Raw genomic sequence first — 24,330 nt, 5'->3', positions numbered from 1 at the left:
AAAAGAAAGAAAGAAAGAAAGAAAGAAAGAAAGAAAGAAAGAAAGAAGACTAAATAATTTCCTGAGATTCCACAGTCCTGCTTGTAGGATAGCATTATCTATTCTGTCATAACCAGGTGGAAATGTGTGGAATGATTATTACAAGTAAAAAAGATGATTAGAGTTTCCAGAATACATATTCATAAAATATACTGTATTATCTAGTGTCTCTTATAACATTAACTTGAATAGGAATAAAGAGCTTTTTATTTTCTGAGACAATTAGGAAGTTAGGCATATGGCACTTGCCCACAGTCCCAGCCTCTAAGTAGCTGAAGGATGGTTGCTTGGCCTGGGGGAGTTGAGGGCAGCCTGAGCAACACGATACTCTGTCTCAGAAATAGAGTATTGGGAAAGTCCGCACTTGTGCTGCCTGCTATGAGGTAAAATGTGGGACCCCAGCTGCTGTGAGGACAGTAAATGCCCCCCCCCGCCCCTGCATTCTTGCTCTGGCTCTGGCTCCGGCTCTGGCTCTGGCTCTGGCTCCTACCGGATCTCCTAAAACTTCCAGTCCACCGTTCACATCAGTGGTCCTCAAGACGGGATGTGATAAAGATGCCTAAACCTGAAAGTGTGTGCCTCTCCTTGCATACGCTTTAGAAGCTGGTAGCATGAAATTAGCCAATGCCAAGGCTTCCTGAGAGCTTACATTAAGTAAAGATTTAAGAAGATGTAGGTTATCCATGAATGACGTGGTTCTTGCAAGATGATTCAAAACCTTACTTAAAGAGCATGGTGCACTTTGACCCTATATCCTCTCCTTTACAAACCAACCATCATATCCACTCAGACCAGTTGCTGAGCCTAGACTTGCAGTGAAAGCACCTACTGGTGCCATTCTGGAATGAATGCACTTGGCATTAGGTCATCAATGCACCCGGCATAACCCCGATGGGATAGTGGATAATCTAGAGCATGAATGTGATCTCTGACATCCTTATAACTCCTCTGTTCTCATCTCCTTTTTTTCCTTTCTATTTCAATTACTTTGAGCAGCATCAAGAAAAAATTACCAATCCACCAGAATGAGTAAGTCCCCCATGTGAAGCCATGAAATGCTCGCTCTACATGACGCCATTCCATGCTTCTACATCCTAAACTCTGACCATTTTTCTCCTCCAGGAAAAAAATGTCAAGTTTAGGTGTCAATAGCTCTCATTCCTGACCAATCACTAGAACCTGAATAAGAAAAGCTAACAAAGTTGAGTTGACAGTTTGTTTTTAGAAAGAACTTAAAACAAACAAACCGGCAAAATGCGGTGAGACGCTAACACCCACGGCTCGAGGTCCTTGTACATGTACTGATTTGCTTCAGTTTGGCCTCCATTACTTGCCCCTCAATTGCACCCTTCTGCCACCCCTTCCTCTTCTCACCCAGCTTCTCTCTGCTCACAGATTAGCCCACCCTGAAGGAAGCCTCCCAGACCTAGCCATCCTGAATATGACCACCAGCCTCGATAAGCCTGAGGTGAAGAAGTTGGTGGAGCCCGGGGAGGAGAGGCCAGAAGAATGTGCCAAGCAGGCAGAGAAGGGTGAGGCTGGGAAAGGCGGTGATGAGTCTGAGGAGGAGGAAGATGAGGAAGATGAATCCGAGGAGGAAGAAACCTCAGGTAACCACCCTCTCTCAACAGCTGCCCTATCAGCATGAAGGACAGAGTGACTCACTCTTTGTGACTCCAATAAGAGTTGCAGAATGGTTTTGGTTGCTATAATGATAGTATTTCTATTCCACTTACTGCAATAAGTTCCTTTTAACTCGCTGAAAGGGAAGAGAGCAGATGGTTGGCCAACAATCCCCGTTGATTGTTGAGAGTGCCCTGGAAGAGACCCAGAGGGGTATGTTCTGTCCTCTGCTGTGTGGGAACCTCTCACAGGACCTGTCCTACTACAATCAAAAAAACAGGACCCCTGCCCAGAGCACTGACAGTTCCTCATCTCACCTTCAGAGACTCATTCTTGTGAAAGGCATTCTGAGGCTTGTCAAGGAGAATAATAATCATGGATACATGGCTAGTTCTAGCCCAACACTTTAGACTATGAAACCTGGAGGAGGCACTGTGCAGTTGCATGCTGGTCCTTTCAGGCTAGTCCCCTGCAGGATTTTGGATAGCTCTGACTCTATAGATAGAGCTCCCTCTTCCTCATTCCATCCTGAAAGTTGCAAGATATTCTGATTAATAACACAAAAAGTAGTCATGTTGTATTTAAGGATTTTTTTAAAGCTTTCTTTCCAGACCTGTAATGACCAGGAATGAGCGGGAATGGGGTAGCCATGGTTAATGATGTTATCTGACAGAGGATGCTAAAAGATGCCATAATGTTCAAAAACGACAGCCTCTGGGTCAGGGTGGGAGATGCTGTACATGTCTTAGGTGGGTGTCTGCTATACAAAAGCAGAAAACCAAAAATGCTGTGGAGGAAAATTACTCTTAAAGGCCTGCTCTGAAGCTTCAATCCCTCCTCTAACTCATCTCAGAAGACCCAAGGCAAGAACCAGATGTGTTTTTCACATCTGAACTGCGATTGTCCCGCAGTGCATGTGTGTGTGTGTGTGTGTGTGTGTGTGTGTGTGTGTGTGTGTGTAGACAATTATGCCAGGCAAGTGGTTAACGCTGGGATTTCATTATACTACTTTAAAGAGGACTTTGGCCCTTACTAAAGGCCCCCAAAAAACTCCCTCCATGCCCTTATTGCTATGTTGTACATACCTCTCTCTGTTGTCTGTCATCTGAGTCATTCTGTAATAAGTGTTTTTCAGTGTAACTAAAACTTTATTGAAGCCAGGCAGTGGTGGTGCATGCTTTTAATCCCAGCACTTGGTAGGCAAAGGCAGACAGATTCCTGAGTTCCAGGCCACCCTGGTCTACAGAGTGAGTGCCAGAACAGCCAGGGCTACACAGAGAAACCTTGTCACAAAAAACAAAAAAACAAAACAAACAAACAAACAAAAAAACTTGTTGAGTGTTCAGAGCCAAGGACAGTCACATTAAAACTACCTCTTACAGGTGGACACAACCCAGAACTGAAGCATGAAAAGACAAAACAGTCCTGTGTGGCTTCCAGTGGGGTTGACCAGGTCAGGGCTAGACTGATGTGAGCCCCTGACGTAGGAAATTACAATGGCACCGGCTGATGGTGGTGCACACCTATAATCCCAGCACTTGGGAGGCAGAGTCAGGTGGATTTCTGAGTTCAAGGCCAGCCTGGTCTCCAGAGTGAGTTCCAGGATAGCCAGGGCTACACAGAGACATCCTATCTCGAAAAAACCAAAAAAGAAAACAAAGAAAAAAAAAACAGAAAATTACAGTGGCTGATTTGATTAAGACAATTAGGATGAAGTTGAGCACAGTTTAGGAAACCATGCTGAGTCTGAGGAGGAACGAGCTGTCTCTACCCATGGCAGGCCTGCAGGGTGTGCTTGTTAAAGGAGATGGGAGAACCTTATCCATTCATCTGCCACTGGTGGAAGCAGTGTTTGGGTAAAAAGATGCCATGTATAGAGAGCTCAGATGATTTAACACAATCTTAAAAGAAAGTCAAGGCAGAACTCCATGCACTGGAGTGACACTGTTCCTTGTGCTCGAACTTCCGTCCACAATCAGCAACATGGCGTGAGGGTCTCGGGTACTACCTCTCCAGGCTCTTAGAGCTCATGCCCTGACTCTTGGGTCTTTTCTCATTCCATCCTGAAAGGTATAAGAATGTTCCCATTAATAACACCAGAAATGGTCATGCTTCTCGTTGTATTTACTGCTTTGCAGACCTCAGGAACAAGTGGCACCTGGTGATTGACCGGCTCACTGTGCTCTTTCTAAAATTCCTGGAGTATTTCCACAAGTTGCAGGTGTTTATGTGGTGGATCCTGGAGCTGCACATCATCAAAATCGTCTCGTCGTACATTATCTGGGTGACTGTGAAAGAGGCAAGTGTGCTTTTGCTGTACTCTCAGGCTGAACAGGACGCGGCAGGTCTTCATTGTCTTGTCTGTGTGTCCGTTCATAGTATGATGCCCCTTACATTCAGAGATCAAGGCATATGTGAATGCATAAGCTTTACTATACAAAAGACCCAAGATTGCTGGAGCTGAGGAAGGGAATGTCAGCAGAAGAGAAAGCCCCATGGCTCAGTTTCCACTTGGCTTGGCCATTTAGCAAAGGATGCTTTTGGCACTACATGGAGTGGCTGTCTTTCTCCATCACAAGGGAATCTATCTCCCAAAGTTCCCTTTTAGGAAAGGAATAAAATTCCAGTTTGTGTTGCCAAGGAGTATACTCTGGTTCCAAACATAATTAAATATTTGCTAGAGTTTGTCTTGCTTGCTATCTTAATAAGATATGAAGTTGATGATTGACACTTGATTGATACTTCTGTCTTATGTCTTGATTTAAAAAAAAAAGTATCATCATTCTATCAAGAGTTCCTTCATACTCTGGTTTCTCTTCAGATTGTATAAATCTTTTGCCTTTTATTAAAGAGTTCCTCCGTGTCTACTGTTGAGAAACAAATGTTCCTTCAATTTATTCATCAAATAGTTTTTGCAGACTTCTACACTTGGCCAAGTTAGCCAAGGACCAGTTGTTTTCACAGACCTCTAACTTTCTTGGATGGCTTTTCAGCTGGTTACAATTCAGAATCTTCACCCTGAAACTTAGGTCCAGAGCTTACTGCCTATGATGTTTAAGGAGTTCAGCTAAACACTCCAACCAAGCTGCTTCCACAGAAAACAAAGGGAAGATGCTCCTTGTCCAGAGAACATTATGGCATCAAATTCTACCCCTAGTCCCTGGATAATCAAAGTCTTGTTACACACGGGATGAACAGCCATTTTCCTGGAAATTTTTGGATTTGAATAACTGGTTTTCAGACCAAATATTTTTATTTGTTATTATTCAGTTTTCTTAATTAGCATATGAAATAATAAGTTTCCTTAAGGCATTTTCATATATATTTTGTTTTTCTGCTCTCCCTTCCCCCATTTCTTCTCCAATCTCCCTGGCCTCCATTTGCATTGTACCATTCTCCTTCTGGATTATCTCTTCTAATACATGTCATGTGTGCTCTGGTCTCCTCTCCACTCATTGGTTCTTCTCAAATTTACTGGCCTTTATCCACATCCACTTGCACATAGACACTCATATACAGCATGGATTAATTTTGGGTGAACATTCCCTTATACTTTGTTGCCATGGTGATGATGAGCCCATGCCCCACTTAGGTCCTGATGCTGCAGGAGAGCAGGAGTTTGGAGCAATGTGCATGGCATTTGTGGCAACTTACTGTTGAATGGAGAAGCTCTCTAAGCTGGACTTATTTTCCTATTTGTGAGATTGTAACAATAAAATACCTTCCCTGGAGAGACTCCTCACCTCTCTTCTCCTTTACTGGATACTAGTGTCCATATCCTGTGATACGTATCCTGGCTCTACTCCCTCTGTCTCATTCCTGTGTCCCTCGTTAGCCCTAGGCTCTGTACACAGCCTACTTGGCCTATTCCCCACCAAGAGGGTGAGTGCCTATGCTCCTGAAGTCCCATCACTGCTCATCCACACCCACAAGTGATGAGGCATTGATTTCCTTTCAACCCACTGTTTGATTGATGGGCGATACATGACCTCTCTTCTTGTGTGCCCCAAGGTACCCCCTGACAGTGAGCCCTAAAACTGAACCCACTGCCCACATAATCTCTCCCCTTAGATAACTAAAAGATTCTCAGTGTTTTACCCATCTTTTCTCTATCCAGTACACCCCCCATGTTGCAACTAGACATTCTCTGTAGGGTGTAAATGGGATCACATTAGACCTCTCTACCTAAAATGCTGGATATCTCACATGGAGTTCTTATTTATGGTGTGGTCCAGACCACTTCAGGAGTACCCTACCTGGAGCCTCTGGAAAATGTGGTGTTCAAATCAAATGTCTCTTCTGGAAATAATTGGTGTTCTTCCTTGTCAATAAGGCTCTGGACCTGGGTCCTTTGGACCTGGGTCCCTTTGCTGACCGCACTCCTGTTTAAATTCTCAGCTCTAATTGCTGGCAGCTGTACCATCATTCTTTCCTGGAGTTAGACTAAGTTGGGAGCTCCAGTCACATCATGGCTCACCCAGGCAACATGCTCATCCTGTGGCTTTGTCTGAGACATTCATGGGTTTAAGTGTATTCTACATGTACCCCGAGGTCAAGGAATCCTCAGGACATTTGCCACCTGGAACCTGGTTGGGAGTGAAGACTCACTGTCTTTGCTTATCACTCAGAAGATAAAAATTTCTATGCAAATTACATGTACTGCTTTTCTACTGGAGAGCTTCAAAAATACAATAAAAGAAATAAGAAGCTTACCTCAGAGTAAATAACTTTAATATAATTTGCTTTTTAACATTCAAATTGACCCTACCTTTGACGAATTCATTCGTCAAAGCATTTTGATAAAACACAGCATTCAGTTTGTGTCCAAGCACTTTGTAGATGATTGGACACTCCTGTGAACAACATCTCTTTCTTCCCCAGTTAATTCTGAGGGGCAACTCTTTCCACCTTACTATTCCAGCACTTAATTCTCAGAGAGAACATTTGCCTTCCGTAGGGACAGGCAGGTAAGTTGGGGAGCAGAAAATGTGCCGCACAAATGTTATTCATTACTGTTCACATTTTCCTATTTCATACTTTTTAAGCCAGATTTGGAACCTATTCTCCACAGCTCATAGACCTTTGTACCTGGTACATGGTGAGCTTTATAGTGAGCACATGCTATAATTTTCACCTGAGAGCAGCAATAGCCCTAAGACAGTATCAAAATAAATTAACATGGTTCGTGGCTGCATAAGACAATGGTGTTTCTGTTTTCATCAAGGAACTGTAAGCTATGGAGACTGACTAGACCTAGAGACTGACTAGATCTGTCTGCCTGATAAATACATGCACATCCCAGAGCCAACAGTCAATCTGAACTCATTGTCCTTCCCCTTATGTCAGCATATTCTTGGTCATTCATATTGCAGTAGTGATAATTCACCTACTCATACTTCCTCCCCCCCAAAAAAATGGCTGTCATGTCTCACACTTTCTCCACTGAACAACCTGCCATGGTCAAACCAATTGGCTATCAAATCAAGCTAAGTTTACTTCCCAGGCAGTCCAGTATGTGTCTTTTTTAATGCAAGCACAGAACCACATGCTTGCATGTAACTATGGAATCCCTAACTCCACACCTCCACAGCTTCTATAGAGCTGGGCTCTGGCCTCTAACCTAGCCCTTACATTTCTCCCGTTTTAATTCTGTGGCATGTATTTAAATATAATGCGAATCTTCCCTTCAAACTCTCTGATGTAAACTCTCTTTCCTGCAGCATGAGTTCATGTGCCATTTCATGGTTCAAAGGGACCAGTCAAAGCTTGACTTGAAGCTACATCTCCATCCTCATCTATGAGTAGCCCTAAAATTTCCTGATGTCCAATGGCCTATCCGCATCACACTACCTCTTGCCTTTATCCTTTGCTTCTGCATCCTTCACCTTGAGTGTGCTTTGCTTCTTTCATAGCCTGTTTTAGCGTTGTGTCAATGCCTTCTTTGGACTGGATGCTATTACAAAAGCTCAGGCACACTTATAAGTTAGCTACTGTTACATTATATGGATTCTATCTGGTTTTATGTCTGTCTGGTTTGTGAGATATAGTATCTCCAAGACCACAGCATCTCTCTACCCTTGCAACACGCAGCACCTAAGACAGTACCTGACACGTAAGAACTCAGACAAACGTGGCTGAACTGGAATCACACCGTCCTGTCTTGTAATTGTCCTGCCACGCCATGTATTTTTTGTCCCCATTTCTGATTTTGTGTTTTCAGGTGTCTCTGTTCAACTATGTATTTTTGATTTCTTGGGCATTCGCTCTGCCCTATGCCAAACTCCGTCGTGTGGCTTCCAGTGTCTGCACTGTCTGGACATGTGTGATCATCGTCTGCAAAATGTTGTACCAGCTGCAAACCATTAAGCCTGAGAACTTTTCTGTCAACTGCTCCTTGGTGAGCCTCAAAATTGGGGGGACCTTCCTCACTGGCCTTAAGAGGACCAAGGGAGATAGTTGGGGAGCCACCTCATCAAGAACATCCAGTCTAGTTTATAAGTCATCTCATCCACAGTAGCTCAATTCTGGCCCTGTGATAGACCTAAATCTGCTTCTAACCTGAGAATCCTCCCCACTTGAAATGGGTCCTCACCTTGCCACCCCTCCAAACTCCCTTTGATCAAAGCTGAAGAGGAGAAGCCCACGCTCTAAAATTTAACAAGGGATTTTTACCCTCTTTTGTCTTCTTTTCAGCCCAATGAAAATCAAACCAACATACCCCTTCATGAGTTGAACAAGTCTCTTCTCTACAGTGCCCCTGTTGATCCCACTGAGTGGGTTGGCCTAAGGAAGTCCTCCCCTTTGCTCGTCTACCTGAGGGTAAGGTGTTGTGGTGCCTCAGGTGGGCCTCTGCACAGTTAGAGTTTGTGATTCATGCCCCTCCCTAGACTCTTAATGGCCTCTTTGATAGGAACTTTGTCTTCTTAGTTTATATCTAAAATGACTAAATAGTAAAACCATATTATATTGTGCTGAAGAAAAAGTGCTCAAGCAGTCTCAGTTTAGTGAAACACAACCAATGCCTTCACTAGCTTCTCAAGGCACCATTACAGTTTAAAGTTGGTAGTCACGTCAGACCTGAAGCAGGTCCAAAATACATTGTGAAGATTTTTGAAAAACTATAAATTTATAATACTTTACATTGTGTTATCTTTTCTAGAAGACACAAAGAAGAACACTAAATAAAGTCTATCAAATTATCAATAATGATTATGTGTGAGAAGGAGGCATAAAAACACTGCAGGAAATACTTGCTGCCAATTCCTTCCTTTTGAATGTTTAATAAGGAGTACATATTATATTACAAAAAATACGGCATATTTTAGTCAAAAAGTCATAGAAACTTAATGAAAACAAGACCATTAGACTCTTGTACATTCTCGTACATTGTACTTTCATGAATAATTCAAGCAACCTTAGTCATTGTCCTAATCTCTGACAAGATGAGATCTTTCCACTGGGCACCTGAGCATTTTAAATGGATGAAACATCCCATTCTGTAATTTCTAGAGCTCCTAAAAAGTCACTGTCCAAATAACTGTCAGGATAAAATAAACTGATATTTGGAGAACTGGAAGCCACCTGTTACTACTCATCAGTACTCTTGTCATGAGTGTTATTTTGACCAGCACTTTGCCATCTTGAACTTGCTTCTCCACTCACCGCTCTCTCTGGCAAGCCTACAGAGGCAATAGATTCTCTCTCCAACTGCCATCCTGTCCAAGATCAGTGGCTTTCCCAGAGGTCCCTGAGCTGCTTCGCACTTAAGGGTTGAAAACAAGGCAAGACTGCCTTCCTCTGAGTCCTCAGTGCTGCTTGCTCTCTTGATGTGAGGCATGCACTTAGCAAGCAAGTAGAAACAGCAGCCACAGTCTCGTGCCCAGAGAGTCTGGATCCTATTACCACAACAGTTAGCCCCGTTTCCATATGAGGATAGGGCCACAGTGAATAAGGCAGAGAAATAGGCTCAATAGTATATTGAGTATGGCTGACATCTAATATAATATTGCTTCTTGAGACATCTGGAATTCAAAAGCAACGATTTACTACACAGTTGCTCAGAAGTACCAAATCACAAAGCCTTTAGGGTACACAGATGTGTTTTCTTGCTTGCTGTTTGTAGAACAACCTCCTGATGTTGGCGATTTTGGCCTTTGAAGTCACCGTTTACCGCCATCAGGAGTACTATCGAGGCCGAAACAACCTGACTGCTCCAGTGTCTAAAACTATCTTTCATGACATCACAAGGTTACATCTAGATGATGGGCTTATCAATTGTGCCAAATATTTTGTAAACTACTTCTTCTACAAGTTTGGCCTAGAGGTGAGTTTTTCTTGCCCATGCCTTTGATTTCTTTTCATGAACCTTTAAATCCTTCCTTTGGGCTAGTTGGTCACTGAAGGTCACACAACTCCAGTTTGTGATTCAGGAAGCCATTGAGAGTGATGGGTCAGCTTAGCTCAAGTTCTCAAAAGCAGGAGCCAGTACTCTACTGCACAACAGTGCACTTAGTCCCTAGGTCTCTTGAGCCATCGAAACATAAATATATCCATGATCCTCTGGGTTTCTTATTAAATAGACTTTACTGTCTTTTCGTTCATTTTGAATGTGTAAGCTGAGAGGTGAAATCTTTTTTTTTTTCAATCATTTTATTCATTTACATTTCAAATGATTCCCCCTTCCCCATTACCCCTACACAAGTCCCCCATCCCATCCCCCTCTACCCCCTCACCTTTGCCTCTATGAGGGTGCTTCTCCACTCACTCCCCAACTCCCACCTCACCCATCTAGCATCCCCCTACGCTGGGGCATCAAAACTCCACAGGACCAAGGGCCTCCCCACCCACTGATGTCAGATAAGGTCATCCTCTGCTACATACGTATCTGGAGTCATGGCTCCTTCCAGGTATACTCTGGTTGGTGGAGAGGTGAACTCTTGTGCCCTGAAATGGTGCGGAGAGAATAGCAACAGAGTAAGTGGAAGAGTGGAATTCAATAAAGATAATCTGATGGAATTAAGGGAACAAATTTGCAATGGTGATATTTCCCAAGGACCTCGGGAGCTGCCACCCTCCACTCTGTTGAAGCAGTTACTATGACAGGCACAGTCAGTTCTCACAGAAGGAATCACACAGCGTTTCTATCTTCGTGGTGAAAAACACTCAGCAGGGAATTTGGGGGATGTTTTTGTGCACCGTGCATTGAAATGCTGATTTCTGTACCCAGAGATCTGGTTGCAGCCCGGACTTTGGTATGACTCAGTATTTTGGAAAATGTTGTTCTCTCTCACCTCCTGATTGGTTAGATCCTGAGCTGACTAGCCTATAGCTGGGCAGGAGAGGATAAGACATGAGAGTGGGAGTGGGTAGTAGAAGAGTCACCATCAGGACACAAATGAAGAAGGAAGTGTTAGAGCAAGATGATAGATAAAGGACCAATTGGCTAGAAAGTAGGCCAGGTTAGAATAGAATAGAATGGGCTGAGCAGTGGTGGCGCACGCCTTTAATCCCAGCACTTGGGAGGCAGAGGCAGGTAGATTTCTGAGTTTGAGGCCAGCCTGGTCTACAGAGTGAGTTCCAGAACAGCCAGAGCTGTACAGAGAAACCCCGTCTCCAAAAAAAAAAAAAAAGAATAGAATAAAATGTCAGGTTAGACTAAGAAGCACTGGTCTCTGTTGTCACTTCTCTTTCTGATTCACTCTTTCTTGTGTCTTAACAATCCTTACACAGACCTGTTTCCTAATGTCAGTGAATGTAATTGGACAGCGAATGGACTTCTACGCCATGATTCATGCCTGTTGGCTGATCGGTGTCTTGTATCGACGCAGAAGAAAAGCCATTGCTGAGGTCTGGCCCAAGTACTGCTGCTTCCTGGCTTGCATCATCACCTTCCAGTACTTTGTCTGCATCGGCATCCCCCCCGCCCCCTGCCGAGGTGAGCCTGCTACCTAGAGCATCTCCCCTTAGCAACAGCCATAGCCGGTGGACCACTGAGATGTGCAGAGAGGCACCAGGGAACTGACTGTGCCTGCTCATCCCTGCCCCTTGCAGATTATCCATGGAGATTCAAGGGAGCCTACTTCAATGATAACATCATCAAGTGGTTGTACTTCCCGGATTTCATCGTGCGGCCCAACCCTGTGTTTCTTGTCTGTAAGTGTTTCCACTGTGGGACCATGGGACGTAGGTATTTGGTTTACATTTGCTCATTATTTTTCAAGTGTTAGGCATCACGGCTCTTATAGCTCTTCTTCCCCCCCTGAAGCTTGTCTTATGTATTCATATTCTGAGTTACCAATAGCTTCTACTTGTTCAGTTCCATTTGCAACAGGCATAAATCAACATCGAAGTAACTTACTTCAACGCCTCTATTCACATATGCCTGCCTCTTTATAGACAGGCTAGAGAGAGAGCTTTGCAAGTTGACTCCATTTCCAGCTCCCACGGCAGGTAGACCGAGATGAAAGACAGGGCTGTGGCAGCATTAGGGGGCGGGGCTCAGATGTCAGTCACAGGAGAGCTGCACGCAAAGCCTTCTAGGACAAGGAGCAAATGGATGGGTGGAGCAGTGGGACAGTAGGGGGGTGACGGTGGAAAATTCCAGAGTGACTTCCCTGCCTCAGAAGGTTCAGACTGATTTTAAAAGCGAGGAAGCTGCCTGTGCTTTGGGAGTGGCCCAGAGACCTGGCCAGGAAATCTCTGCTCTGAGGGTCTCAAAGCCCTGTTCATGATCTCTCACAACCTGTCTGCCACTGCCACCTGCTCTAGCACACGCTAGGTGTGAGCACTGACAAAAGTCTGGTTGCAAGTGCAAAGGAGCTGGTGAGCAGAAAGCAGAGGAATGTCTCGCTTACGTGAAAGGATTAGCCAGCGTTCCATTGGCTTCCTCAGCACTTCTAGGTGAAAACGCTCCACACCCCAAGATCCACGGAGGTAGGCGCCTAGCATTTGGACGTGATGGCATCCAGATGTCACCCATGCCAGCCCTGCGTACCTTATATTCACTCTGCTGCCCCCATGCTGAGATCAGGAGACGGGGGACTTGGTTCCAACCTTAGAAACTGGCGTGCTCCTCTGGGACACAACTGACCTAGGAGCTCAGGCTCCGACAGGCTCCGTGGTGACTGTGTGTGGTGGTATTTTAGAACCTGAAGAGTGGCTGCTTTTTGTCTCTCGGCAGACGACTTCATGCTGCTCCTGTGTGCTTCCTTACAACGACAGATCTTTGAGGACGAAAACAAGGCAGCTGTCCGCATCATGGCCGGCGACAATGTCGAGATTTGCATGAACCTTGACGCAGCCTCGTTCAGCCAGCATAACCCTGTACCAGACTTCATCCACTGCAGGTAAATGGCAGCTCCATCTCTTTAGGGGCAGTCTTGGTGTGCAGTGTCATCCGAGCTGCCCCTTTCCTGCAGTTCTCTCTGTGGACCACGGGGGAAGTAGATGAGCCTCTGAGTTACACTTCTCTGTCCCTCTTGTCCACACAGAATGCCATCAAAGGCCTCAGTCTCTTCTTCCAACAGAAACTGTAGTAGGTCAACAATACCAGTAGGCATCCCTTCGGGGAGAATCCTTTCAGATCCTCATCTACCTTCCGTCCTCCTCCTCCATCCAACTTCTTATTCCTCTCCCCCACTTTCCCTCTCTCTTTTCTTTACCCTTCATACTCACTCTCTCCCCCACATCTCTTATTTACTACTTGTCTCTCCTCATCCTGAATCTTTCATCCCCACTACACTTCCTCATTCTCATCCCTCCTCATCCCCCTCTGATCTTTATCTCTCCCTCCTGTAGTCCTCACCCTGATCACTCCTACCTAGTCACCCCCTTCCTCATCCCTGTTCCTCCTGGACCACACCCATCCCTGTCCCTCCTCATCACAACTCTCCCTCACTTCTTTCTCCATCATCTCTCATCCCTATCCCTTCTCACCAGTTCTATCATTCCCATCTTACCTCTTCCTCACCTGTGTGTTCAAGAGCCTAAATAAAGAGTTGAAGCCCTGAGAGCTTCCTGGAGTGATTCTGTCCGTATACCCTGTCGCCCTGATCCCTGTGTTGGATTCCTTTACAGCTCCATCTGTCCCTCCCTCTTCCCAGTCAGGTGACACTCAGCCTTACCTTCCCGAGCTTCTCTGGGATTTTTGCTGCAAACCCAGCCCAATTCCTCTCCTGGTGCCTTCCTTCTGTATGTTGGGGTTTTCCAGTCACAGTTTCATCCAGAGGCCTGCCTGGAGTCAGGCTCCCCAGCTCCCCTCATCCTGGAAAGCTCTTTGGCCACTGCAGTCTAAGAACACTGTGGGATCTGGCTTTGTGACTTAGGCCTGAGCCTCCTCCTGTGTTAGTGTTTGTCCTCCACTCCTGCTGGGAAGATATGGGCAGCGGTAGACAGGCAGCCTTAAGGGGATACATGGCATCTGTGTGGAGCACCCCAACGTCTGACTCCAGAGATGGGTGGCATGTGTCACCTGCTCCTCAGCAGCTGTCACTTTTTAAGAACCTGTCTTATCTAAAGTGTAAGCACAGGGGGCAAAGTCCTTCTAACTGATTCTGTTCTTGTCCCCATTCCCCATTGACATTGTACTGAGCCCGTATCCTGCATGCCTTACTTAACTAGCTTCCATTGCCTGGTTGCTTTAGGCATCAGATTCCATTCCAAGTACTTTACTTCCATTGACCCATACCAGAGATTGACCCCTGCAGCCACCTATGGCTGGGGTATAAACTGTCACCGTCCACTTTATCTCTGTAAAAGCTAGCAGGCTTGCTAATCACAACCGTGGCCCTCCTGCTTTTATTTTAGAAAACTAAAGAAAGGATTACAGTAATTCTGAAAAAAAAATTTTTTATTTTATTCTTAAAATCAGCAATGTCAAAAGTTTGTTTATTTGATAAATGCAGTAAGACATGCCTTTCTTTCTAATACTGCTCGAAAAGCCAGAGCATACATTATGGATATTATTTATTAGCCTCCTATAGAGTTGTAGCCCATTAATCAAACAGTGAATTCAGAATTTATTCTCTGACCCTTTTTCTTAAACCCAAGAGGAAAAGCTTCCAGAACAAACTCTCAGTGAAGGGGTGGTCAAGCAAAGAAGAGTGCTGGCCAGAAGCCACCTGAAGCCCAGGCTCTGGAAGTATCCACAGCTGCTAATTATTGTAGAAAAATTTGGGTCTTATACTCCAGTCTCACCTTTCATCAGTAAAGCCACTGGGGATGCACAATCCCTCAAAGAATGGGCCCAATGACATAGACGCAGAATATCAGAGCTGCTCTTCCATCTATGAGGAGATTTTTTTTCACCCCTAGTGAAATTTTTCATATGTAGTATGTGCATCCTTTGTAATATAATGATATAAATTTCTAGTTCCTTGAATGTAACCCATTGCTCACTTTCCTGCCAGGCAGGAGGTGCCTATATCTTGGAATGGTTTTCACTGTATAATTACCTGTCTTGGTTGGGGTTTTACTGCTGTGAACTGACATGATGACCAAGGCAACTCTTATAAGGACGACATTTAGTTGGGGCTGGCTTACAGGTTCAGAGGTTCAGTCCATTATCAGCAAAGTAGAAACACGGCAGGATCCAGGAAGGCATGGTGCAGGAGAAGCTGAGAGCTTAACATCTTGTTTCAAAGGCAAACAAGGGGAGACTGGCTTCCAGGAGCTAGGATGAGGGTCTTAAAGCCCACAACCACAGTGACACACTTCCTCCACCAAGGCCACACCTACTCCAGCAAGGCCACATCTTCAAATGGTGCCACTCCCTGAGCCACGAATATTCAAACCACCACATTAGCCACGCTTCTCATAGAAAGGGCAAAGAGAATTTTGAATATTCAAGTGGTAGGCAGAAAAATGTTGTTTTCCGGTGGTTTTTCTCCACTTACCTATTTGTCTAGGACTGATTATGTAGGGGCTTCCTGTGCAGTAGGCAATGGGATGCACAGAGCGCAGCACATGTTTTGCATAATGTGGGTAGTTCAAGGTTAAAAAAAAAAAAAAAAGAGGCTTCCCTCCCTACAGAAGAGCTCTTGGCTTCCCTTGTGTTGCTGCTGTCTTTGTATTGCCCAGGGTCTGTTTTGCAGATCTTACTTGGACATGTCCAAAGTGATCATCTTCAGCTACCTCTTCTGGTTCGTCCTCACCATCATCTTCATTACGGGAACAACCAGGATCAGCATATTTTGCATGGGTTACTTGGTGGCCTGTTTCTATTTCCTGCTCTTTGGAGGTGATCTGCTCCTGAAACCCATCAAGAGCATCCTACGCTACTGGGACTGGCTGATTGCATACAACGTGTTTGTGATTACCATGAAGAATATATTGTCAGTAAGTGTTTCCCGCTACGGAACATACTTGTGGTTTCCGTGTGAGAGGAAACAGTCCACGTAGTGGTCCTAAAAAGCCCCAGCTTCACATGTGACTCCTAAAAGACACTGCAAGTTCAGGCTTCCGTGGCTGTTTGCCACTCTTGGTTTTACAGTGTTAAGGGAATCTCCCTGCTCCTTTCCCCCATTTGGGGAGGGGAGGTGTCACACCATAAGAGGTCACACCATAAGAGGCATTCAACAAATAAAATCTAAAATGATCGACTACTTAAAATCCTGTCCTTCCTGAGGAACAAGCTTGTGCCTCTCAATCGTGCTGCTATGAAGTGGCCCTTTTATGACTGAATCAGGGTTACTGAACCCTCCAAAGTTTTATCATGCTCACCAAAAAGGAACTGTCTCACCTAGAAAAAATTATAGGCTGTAGGACAAATTAAGGTATTTTCTGGAATGCCCTGTCGTGTGTGTGGGAAATGAGATCAAAAGGGCTTTTAGGTGCGGGAACATTTTATGTACCCAGAGATGTGAGAAAAAATTCAGGACTAGGTTAGTTCTGAGTGCAGGCATCCAGATGAGGACGGGAGGGCAACCATGTGCATACATCTTGCTGTGGTCAGGTATAACTTTTACCCCCCTTCCCCAATGTTACAGGTAATGCATCCTGCTCAGGGATAACTCCAGCATCACAACCATCCCTTGTGCCACTGCTGGTGTCTTAGTGCTACAGGGAGTTTAAGCAACAACCTTCCTAAGCAGAAAGTACTAGTGCCTCTCCACAGGGTTACAACTGATGAGCCTTCTGCCTGCTTCTCATGGCTGTGGTGGGTCGGTCATGCATTAACGGGACAGTGCTGTGATGGTCCCTACTTCTTCCCTGACTACCTTCTTAGGAAGGAACTCACTAGGCATTCACTTGTCAAACCATTAGGCTTTTTTTAAAAAAAGACTTTTTCATGTGAGCCAATGTAATTAGGATCTAGGAAAGTACGTATAGCCACGAAGAGTTGAATTATTTATTTTTGTGTACAGTCTATTGAAGGATTAGTTTTCTAATTGACAATATACTGGCTTTACTTAAGAATTTTAGTTCACTAACACAAATTTTCCCAGAGAGGGGTGTTGGGAATAGTTTTTTGGTGGGGGAGGTGAGACAGGACAGCTGCTTGGAGGCTCGCTCTGAAGATGATTTCATGGGAAAAGCTCCAATAGACTGATCCTGGAAAATGCATGGATACAATGTCACTACATCCATCTACCCACCCATAGGTGTATCCATCTATCCATCAATCTGTTTATTCTCCCATGCTTTTATCCATACATACCTGTTTCCATCCATCCACACCCATCTATTCAGCCATACGTCCATTCATCTGTCCACCAATTTATTTATCCATCTACCCCTCCATCTATCCATTCACATCCAGATAGCAGTAGGAATCAGGTGCTTTGAGATGCTCACATTTTGAAAGGGAAGAAGGGAGTCTTTGTTATGAATCATTGCAATGCAGTCACTGGTGACAATGGTCACAGTGTTGGGGTGACTGAACAGAATGTGCTTTTCTGCTATCTTTTTTAGAAAACACAGGAGGTAGCTTTCACTGAGACAGTCACACAAAAAGATACTGAAAAGTCTCTAAAGATGGAAGAGGAGATCAGTCCCTGCCCAGGGGAAAAGAACAAAAACTTGATTGCATGGGATTAGAGCCTAGGTTTACACACTCATTTTCACGGCTGCAGACTCCAAGCTGAGTCACTGCTATTTGGGGAGTACATGCTTTTGCGTGTCCAAGGGCCATGTGTACAGCTAACCCCATAGGATGCATGTGTTGACTAGTGGTGGTTAATGTTCAGGATTAATCCTACCTAGTTCAGGATTGGAAGTTGGCATAAGAAATCTGTAACTATGGAAGAACCACATACAAACCAACAGGAAAGACTTCTTTACTACGAGGATTGGTCAAACAAGCCTTCATGCACACAGACTTCCCTTGGTGTCTCTGAAGGATTGGTTTCAGCCATTGACTCCCAAATATTTAGACGTTCAGCTAACTTATATTGCACCATTTTCATAGAGCCCACATATATCCTCCTGTATGTTTTACATCTTCTCCAGATGATATATAAATATACACTACAAACACTGAATACACAAATGAATGCTCTACTACTCTAAAAGGGACAATGACAGGGAAAAGCATGTGTAGATTTGATACAGGGCCTCTCCCCACAGCAACTTTTCTATCCAAGGTTGGTTAAATCCTAGAATGTTGCATCATGAATGTGAAGACAATGTATCACACACTAAGGCCATGTACCAGCCCTAAGAACTCTACTCTTTTTTTTTCTATTATTTTTTATTAGATATTCTCTTTATTTACATGTCATATGATTTGTCCTTTCCCAGTTTTCCTTCCAAAAAGAAAAGAAAGAAAAAAACAAAAAACAACAAGAACAAACCCCTGTTGCCTCCCCCCTCCCCCTGCTTGCTACCCCACCCTCTCCCACTTATTGGCCCTGGCATTCCCCTACACTGGGACACGGAACCTTCACAGGGCCAAGGGCCTCTCCTCCCATTGATGACCGACTTTGCAATCCTCTACTATATGCATGCTGCCAAAGCAATCAGTCTCACCATGTATACTCCTTGGTTGGTGGTTGAGTCCCTGGGAGCTCTGAGGGTACTAGTTAGTTCATATTGTTGTTCGTCCTAAGGGGCTGCAAACCCTTCAGCTCTAGAACTCTACTCTTAAGCTTAGATCTAGGGTGATCTTCTGGGGAACACTGTAAGTTTGAGTCATGTGACCTATGAGAAAATAATTCTATCCAAATCAAAGACTTTTGTCTTAGTGCATTTCTATAGGGTAAAGGTTTGTCCTACAGTTGCCAAGCTTTCTTTGTAAAGATCAGTGCTTCTAAGTGCAGAAGCATCACACTGTCTCTCTTTCTGTTCCCACTGAGAGGAATTTCTCCTGAGTTTACATTGCTCTCCAAACAGCTAATGCTATGGATTGGATCCTATATGGAGACTGTTATTTTAGATACTGCAGGACCCTATGGAATTGTTGGAATTCATGCACAGTGGATTTGTTAGACATCAACTTTGCTTTCTAGATTCAGAGCTTCAGGTTTGCCTCCCTCCTTTCGTTTGCAGATAGGAGCCTGTGGATACATCGGTGCGCTAGTGAGAAACAGCTGCTGGTTGATCCAAGCGTTCAGCCTGGCCTGCACGGTGAAAGGCTATCAAATGCGTAAGTACGAGAGGGCCCTTTGGGAGAAGAAATTCAGAAAAGAAAGAAAGAGCAGCTGTGTGGTTCTGACTTAAAGCCTAGAGGAAAACACAAAGAAATGAGATGACAGTAGAGTCAACTCTGCCCTGAGATGGAAACCATGGAGCTACACTGGGTGATGAACCACAGGGTGTACCCCGAAGTCCCACCACATGGGTGTAGTAATGGTGCCTCTGTGTACTTTCCCCAGTAAGATTAAGAACAATTCCAGCCACCTTCTCAAGCTGTAGTTGCTCCAGTTAGAATGGACAGTCCTCAGGGGACCTCAGGTTTGCAGACTCCTCTCTCAAGAAGCCAAGAGAACTTTGGAATCAGAAAGCCATCTGGGAAGAACCCTAGAATTTCTGGGGTGATTTTACCCCATGAGACAATGGGAAATGCTGTTTCTGCCATTCGCCTCTAGCTTAAAAGCATAGGTCATGGCAGCTATGCACTTCCTTGATGCTTAGAAAGGCTTTTTAGATACAATGCACTCTTGGTTGTGGTTTGGAACTCAGGCTGTGCTTAGCGGAGGACTAAACTAGTCTCTGGAAATTGCTTCTTAGTATAAAATATGCTGCCACCACCTTCTAATAGACTAGCCTGTGTTCAGTTGTCTCTGGGTGGGACTCTTCTACATTAGAGCATTTCACCTGCCATCCAGTTTGTGTTTCTCCATAATTCTTGTTGGGGAGTCCTTGAAGAAAGAATATCCAGGGGTTTCCCTGTGCCTCCCAGTGTCAGCAGTGCACCTGGGCCCCCTCATGCTGATTTCAGGCTTGGAGAGTATAGTTTTGCTTATGAGGTACTTAGATCATAAATAAGAACATCAGAGTTCTGCTATTGGGCCAGTGGGATTTCCGGAGCCTGGCTGTGTAGACTTTATACAACAGTGAGGACAGAAACAGGTGTTCATTGACATTTGGGTTCTCCCCTGCTTTGTGTCACAGCTGAAGATGACTCCAGATGCAAGCTGCCCAGTGGGGAGGCAGGGATCATCTGGGACAGCATCTGCTTTGCGTTCCTCCTGCTACAGAGGAGAGTCTTCATGAGTTACTATTTCCTGCATGTCGTGGCCGACATCAAAGCATCCCAGATCCTGGCATCCAGGTGGGTCAGGCTACCTCCACCGCCAACTTGCCTTGAATGCACTACTGCTTGTTCTATCTGACATTGCTTACAGAAGTCTCTCTCTCCTTCTCTCTCCCTCTCTCTCTCTCTCTCTTTCTCTCTCTCTCTCTCTCACACACACACATACACACACATACACACACATACACACACACACATAACACACATATAAACACATACATACACACACATACACATGCACACACATACACACACATACACACACACACACACACACACACACACACACACATCCCAGATCCTGGCACCCAGGTGGGTCAGGCTACCTCCACCGACAACTTGCCCTGAATATACACACAGATACACACACACACACATACACATACACATACACATACACATACACACACATACAAACACACACACACACACATCCTAAAGGACTGGACACCAGTCCTTTTGCATCTAAAATAGAGTCTTAACAAGAAACTCTGTGAGCATTGAGGTTTGCTCTTTTGCTGTGTATTGTAAGGCTAAGTGTGGCCCCCAAGACTTGTTTGCTCCAGAGAGGAGAGATCCTCATGTAGACCCAAGTGGCACTGTGTGACCTTGCCCCCAAGTTAATTTTGATTGGTGAATAAAGATGCCTATAGCCAATAGCTGGGCAGAAGAGACATGGGGGAAGTTAGAGTTCCCAAACCTGAGGGGTCAGAGGAGACCTGGGGATGTGGGTGTGAGGAGGAAGGTGATGTGGAAGAAAAAGTTGCCACAGGTTAAGAGTAAAAAAAAAACATGGCCCTGAGGGCTGGCCCGTTGGAGTTAAGAGCAGCCCAAGTGAAACATAGTAAGTAATAACTCAGGGTTATAGATAGGAAAGTAGATTCTAATAGCATAGAGGATAGATATCTGCCCAGCTCTAGTGCTGATTAAGGCTCATTATAAATAATAGCAACATATGAGTCACACAATGGCAAATGATCTGAATAGACACACCCCAAGAGGCAACATAGGAGTAGAGATCGGATGCAACTCAGTGGAAAAGTACATTTGATCTTCTGCATCACAAAAGGGGGAAGTTGGGCTAAAAAGAAAGAACATAAATGTCCCAAAAGTATAGGCACTGACACTCAATCTCATAACTCATCAGCCAAATGCAAAAAAAAAAAAAAAAACCTACAGTTTGACATCATTTCACCCCCATGAGAATGGCTCCGACTGAAAAACCAAAAAACTCAGTGCCGATGAGGATGTGGTGGGAAGGGACCCTCACACACTGTTAGTAAGAATGTTCATTAATATGGCCATTAATAGAAGAGTGGAGTAGCTCCAAAACAGCTCAGACACTGAGCACCGAACCTAGCACCTCTCTAGTCCTCTGCCCTGTCCTGCCCACTCTTGCTGTCCCTTTCATCTCGTCTGCTCTTCACCTGATTATCTTCTCTGGGCAACTTTACATTGTCAAGTATCCTTCCTTGGACTCCACCCTTCCACCTGTTCCTGCCTCCTCTCTTTGGGTTTAGAAAAGACTGGAGAGTAGATGCTACCAACAGGCATGCCACTGCTGGCAGAGGACAGAAGCTACGGATGCACTTGTCTGGAGAAACTGGCATTGCTCAGAGGATCCAAAGAGTTTGCTCCCTAACATGCATTAGGATAATTTCCCATATGAAATGACCAAATCCTGCCTTTGAACTTAATGTTCATATGTACAAGTGTAGGTGTTTACAACATCAATTTCATGGGTTTCATTTCTTTCCCCTGTCAGGAAAACAAATTTTATTTCAGGAGTTCACTTATATGAATGGGATTCCAGACCTTGTCACCTGAGTTGGGACTACATAGGGGAAAAAAAAAACATAGTGGGGACCTGCCTTAAATTCATGGAACCTTGAGACATGTTCTACTCTCGTTTTATAGGAAAACTGTAGCTTCATTTAACTTGAAATACTAATGTTATAATTTATTAGTATAATAATATTTTGTGACCAGTCTATCATTTTCAGAGATGTCAGAATGGGATAGAATTGTCTTAGACTCTTTGCATTGCCATGACAGAAGCATGGTTGGCAGGGAGGCTGCTCATAGAATAAATGCATCTTTCAGCATTCTGGTAGCTAGAAGGCGAGTGTTGGGCTGCCAGTAAGAATCTATAGCCATTCCACCATGTTCCCTCATGGTAGAAAAGACCAGAGACTTCCTGGACCTTACCTACTACATTCACTCCATTCATAAATTAGTCATCTTGCAAGACCCTACTTCCTAATGCTGTCACTCAGGCATTAGGATGTCAACATGACACAAACATTCAAACAGTAGTGAGTGTGACATAAGAAACATCTGGGAGTCTGTGAGAGCCTGTCAAGGAAGCGTTATCAATTTCATGGCTTGAACTAGGCTGCCTTCCATTCCAAGAAGCAAACTAAAGAATGGGCAGAGTAAGAGAAGGAGGGTGGGGATGCAGTCACAGTGACATCATTCCCAAAGGTTTGTCTTTGCACTGGCAACAATGTCCGGGTATACAGAGGAAATCATGAGGTGAAGCTGGCTCCTCTTTTCACTTCTCAGATGAGCAGAGCTTCGGTGTGTTTATCAATATGCAGGAAGAACACCCATGTCTCGGGGGAGACACTCAGCGGGCAGAGTGCTTGCTGAGTCCAGAGTCCAGCATTCATCTAGAAATGCAAGTGTGGCATTGTGCATGTTGTGTAGTGCCGCGGGCCGGCCAATCTGGGCCTCCCTCAACCCGCGGGAGAAACGGGGTCCTAGTTAGGTCGACAAGGTGTAGGCAAAGAAATGATGGCAGAGACGACACATGAAGTATGAGATCTAAATGTATTTTTTAAAAATGGCATCAGACTTTTACAGTCATTGCAAAAGAGAGATGGTAAATCTGGCAGCTCAATAGTTGAGGTACATCTGAGGCTATCTGTAACATACTGGGTCTAAAGCAGCAGCTATCTCCTCTGGACTGGTACTGCATCCCCCGGGCCCAAGTGCTCTGGGCCTGGGGGAATGCGGATTGCATGAATCTGAGTCCTAGCCCATCTAAGTTCTAGTGTTAGTCCTTCTGTGAGTCCAAGTGCTAGTCCTTATCCTTGTCCTAGTTCAAGTCCTTCTTCTTCTCCCAGTCCTCGTGCTAGTGAAAAGCAGGTTTAAGTAGCATACAGTAAGCAGGGCAAATTTCAAGAATCACGTAGGCAGATGGGGGTTACAGCAGGGGACACAAGACTGAAGTCACCTACGCAAGTGACACCCACACCAAGGTCAGCAGGGTCTGGTAGCTAGGTGTGAAGCAGGAGGAAGAGGAGTGGAGCCCTCCCTGTTGAGGTATTTTGATATTCCTAGGCTAATTCTCTGGTTCTACTGGAAGCAATGACCAGGAGATTTCAATCTAGCGTTTCCTGTTAATTCTCTGGTTCTAGCCCGGGGCAGGCAGTGGGGAGTTTCGACCTGACCTAACACTTCTAGCTAATGTCCTTGAGTGGAAGTCCTTCCATTACTCTCTAGTATGTATTAGACTAGGATAGTTGGAAACATTGTGTCGGCCAGGAGACAATGTCCAATCTTAACCATTTACGAGTCATTTCTTGGGGTACCTTTATGCCTAATTATGAGGCCGTGTTGATGACTGGAAAGACTAATCTGGAACACGTCTGAGTTAGGGGATACCAGCGACTAGTCTGAAATCCAGGAGGCGCAGAACCCTTTTTGGGGTCTTATTGCCTCTTATCCTTTATCAGGATTTTATCCCCGATATTTTGGATGTGACTGGAGTAGACGAGTGTGTGTGGCAGTGTAGCACACAATTGAAATCATTTAGTGTTTGAAAAGCAAACCACTTTTTCTCCACTGGCCTTTCAGGGTGTCAGACAGCCGACTTAATCCCAACGGGCTATTTTCTTCCTTCTCCAGCCACTCAAAAAGAGCATTGAGAAGGAGCAGGTGACTTCAGCCAGGAATCTTCTGTCAACCTCACA

General features: G+C 44.7%; 1 protein-coding gene across 9 annotated transcripts in view; it reads left to right on the top strand.

Annotated features, from left to right (window-relative positions):
- Piezo2 (piezo type mechanosensitive ion channel component 2) overlaps positions 1–24,330 on the top strand; it is a 388,432-nt gene that overhangs the window by 309,779 nt on the left and 54,323 nt on the right. For all 9 annotated transcript variants that reach the window (XM_031365853.1, XM_031365850.1, XM_031365855.1 and 6 more), the window contains 11 exons: positions 1,435–1,649; positions 3,801–3,961; positions 7,883–8,059; positions 8,356–8,481; positions 9,785–9,985; positions 11,392–11,596; positions 11,713–11,814; positions 12,842–13,007; positions 15,753–15,996; positions 19,147–19,243; positions 20,212–20,371. In XM_031365853.1, the coding sequence (XP_031221713.1) occupies positions 1,435–1,649; positions 3,801–3,961; positions 7,883–8,059; positions 8,356–8,481; positions 9,785–9,985; positions 11,392–11,596; positions 11,713–11,814; positions 12,842–13,007; positions 15,753–15,996; positions 19,147–19,243; positions 20,212–20,371 (1,854 nt within the window). The remainder of the gene's footprint in view (positions 1–1,434; positions 1,650–3,800; positions 3,962–7,882; positions 8,060–8,355; positions 8,482–9,784; positions 9,986–11,391; positions 11,597–11,712; positions 11,815–12,841; positions 13,008–15,752; positions 15,997–19,146; positions 19,244–20,211; positions 20,372–24,330) is intronic.

The sequence above is a fragment of the Mastomys coucha genome, unplaced genomic scaffold (assembly GCF_008632895.1).
Source record: "Mastomys coucha isolate ucsf_1 unplaced genomic scaffold, UCSF_Mcou_1 pScaffold13, whole genome shotgun sequence".
Lineage (NCBI taxonomy): Eukaryota > Metazoa > Chordata > Mammalia > Rodentia > Muridae > Mastomys > Mastomys coucha.
The sequence above is the reverse complement of the archived record's forward strand: the minus strand, read 5'-3'. Positions and strand labels throughout refer to the sequence as shown.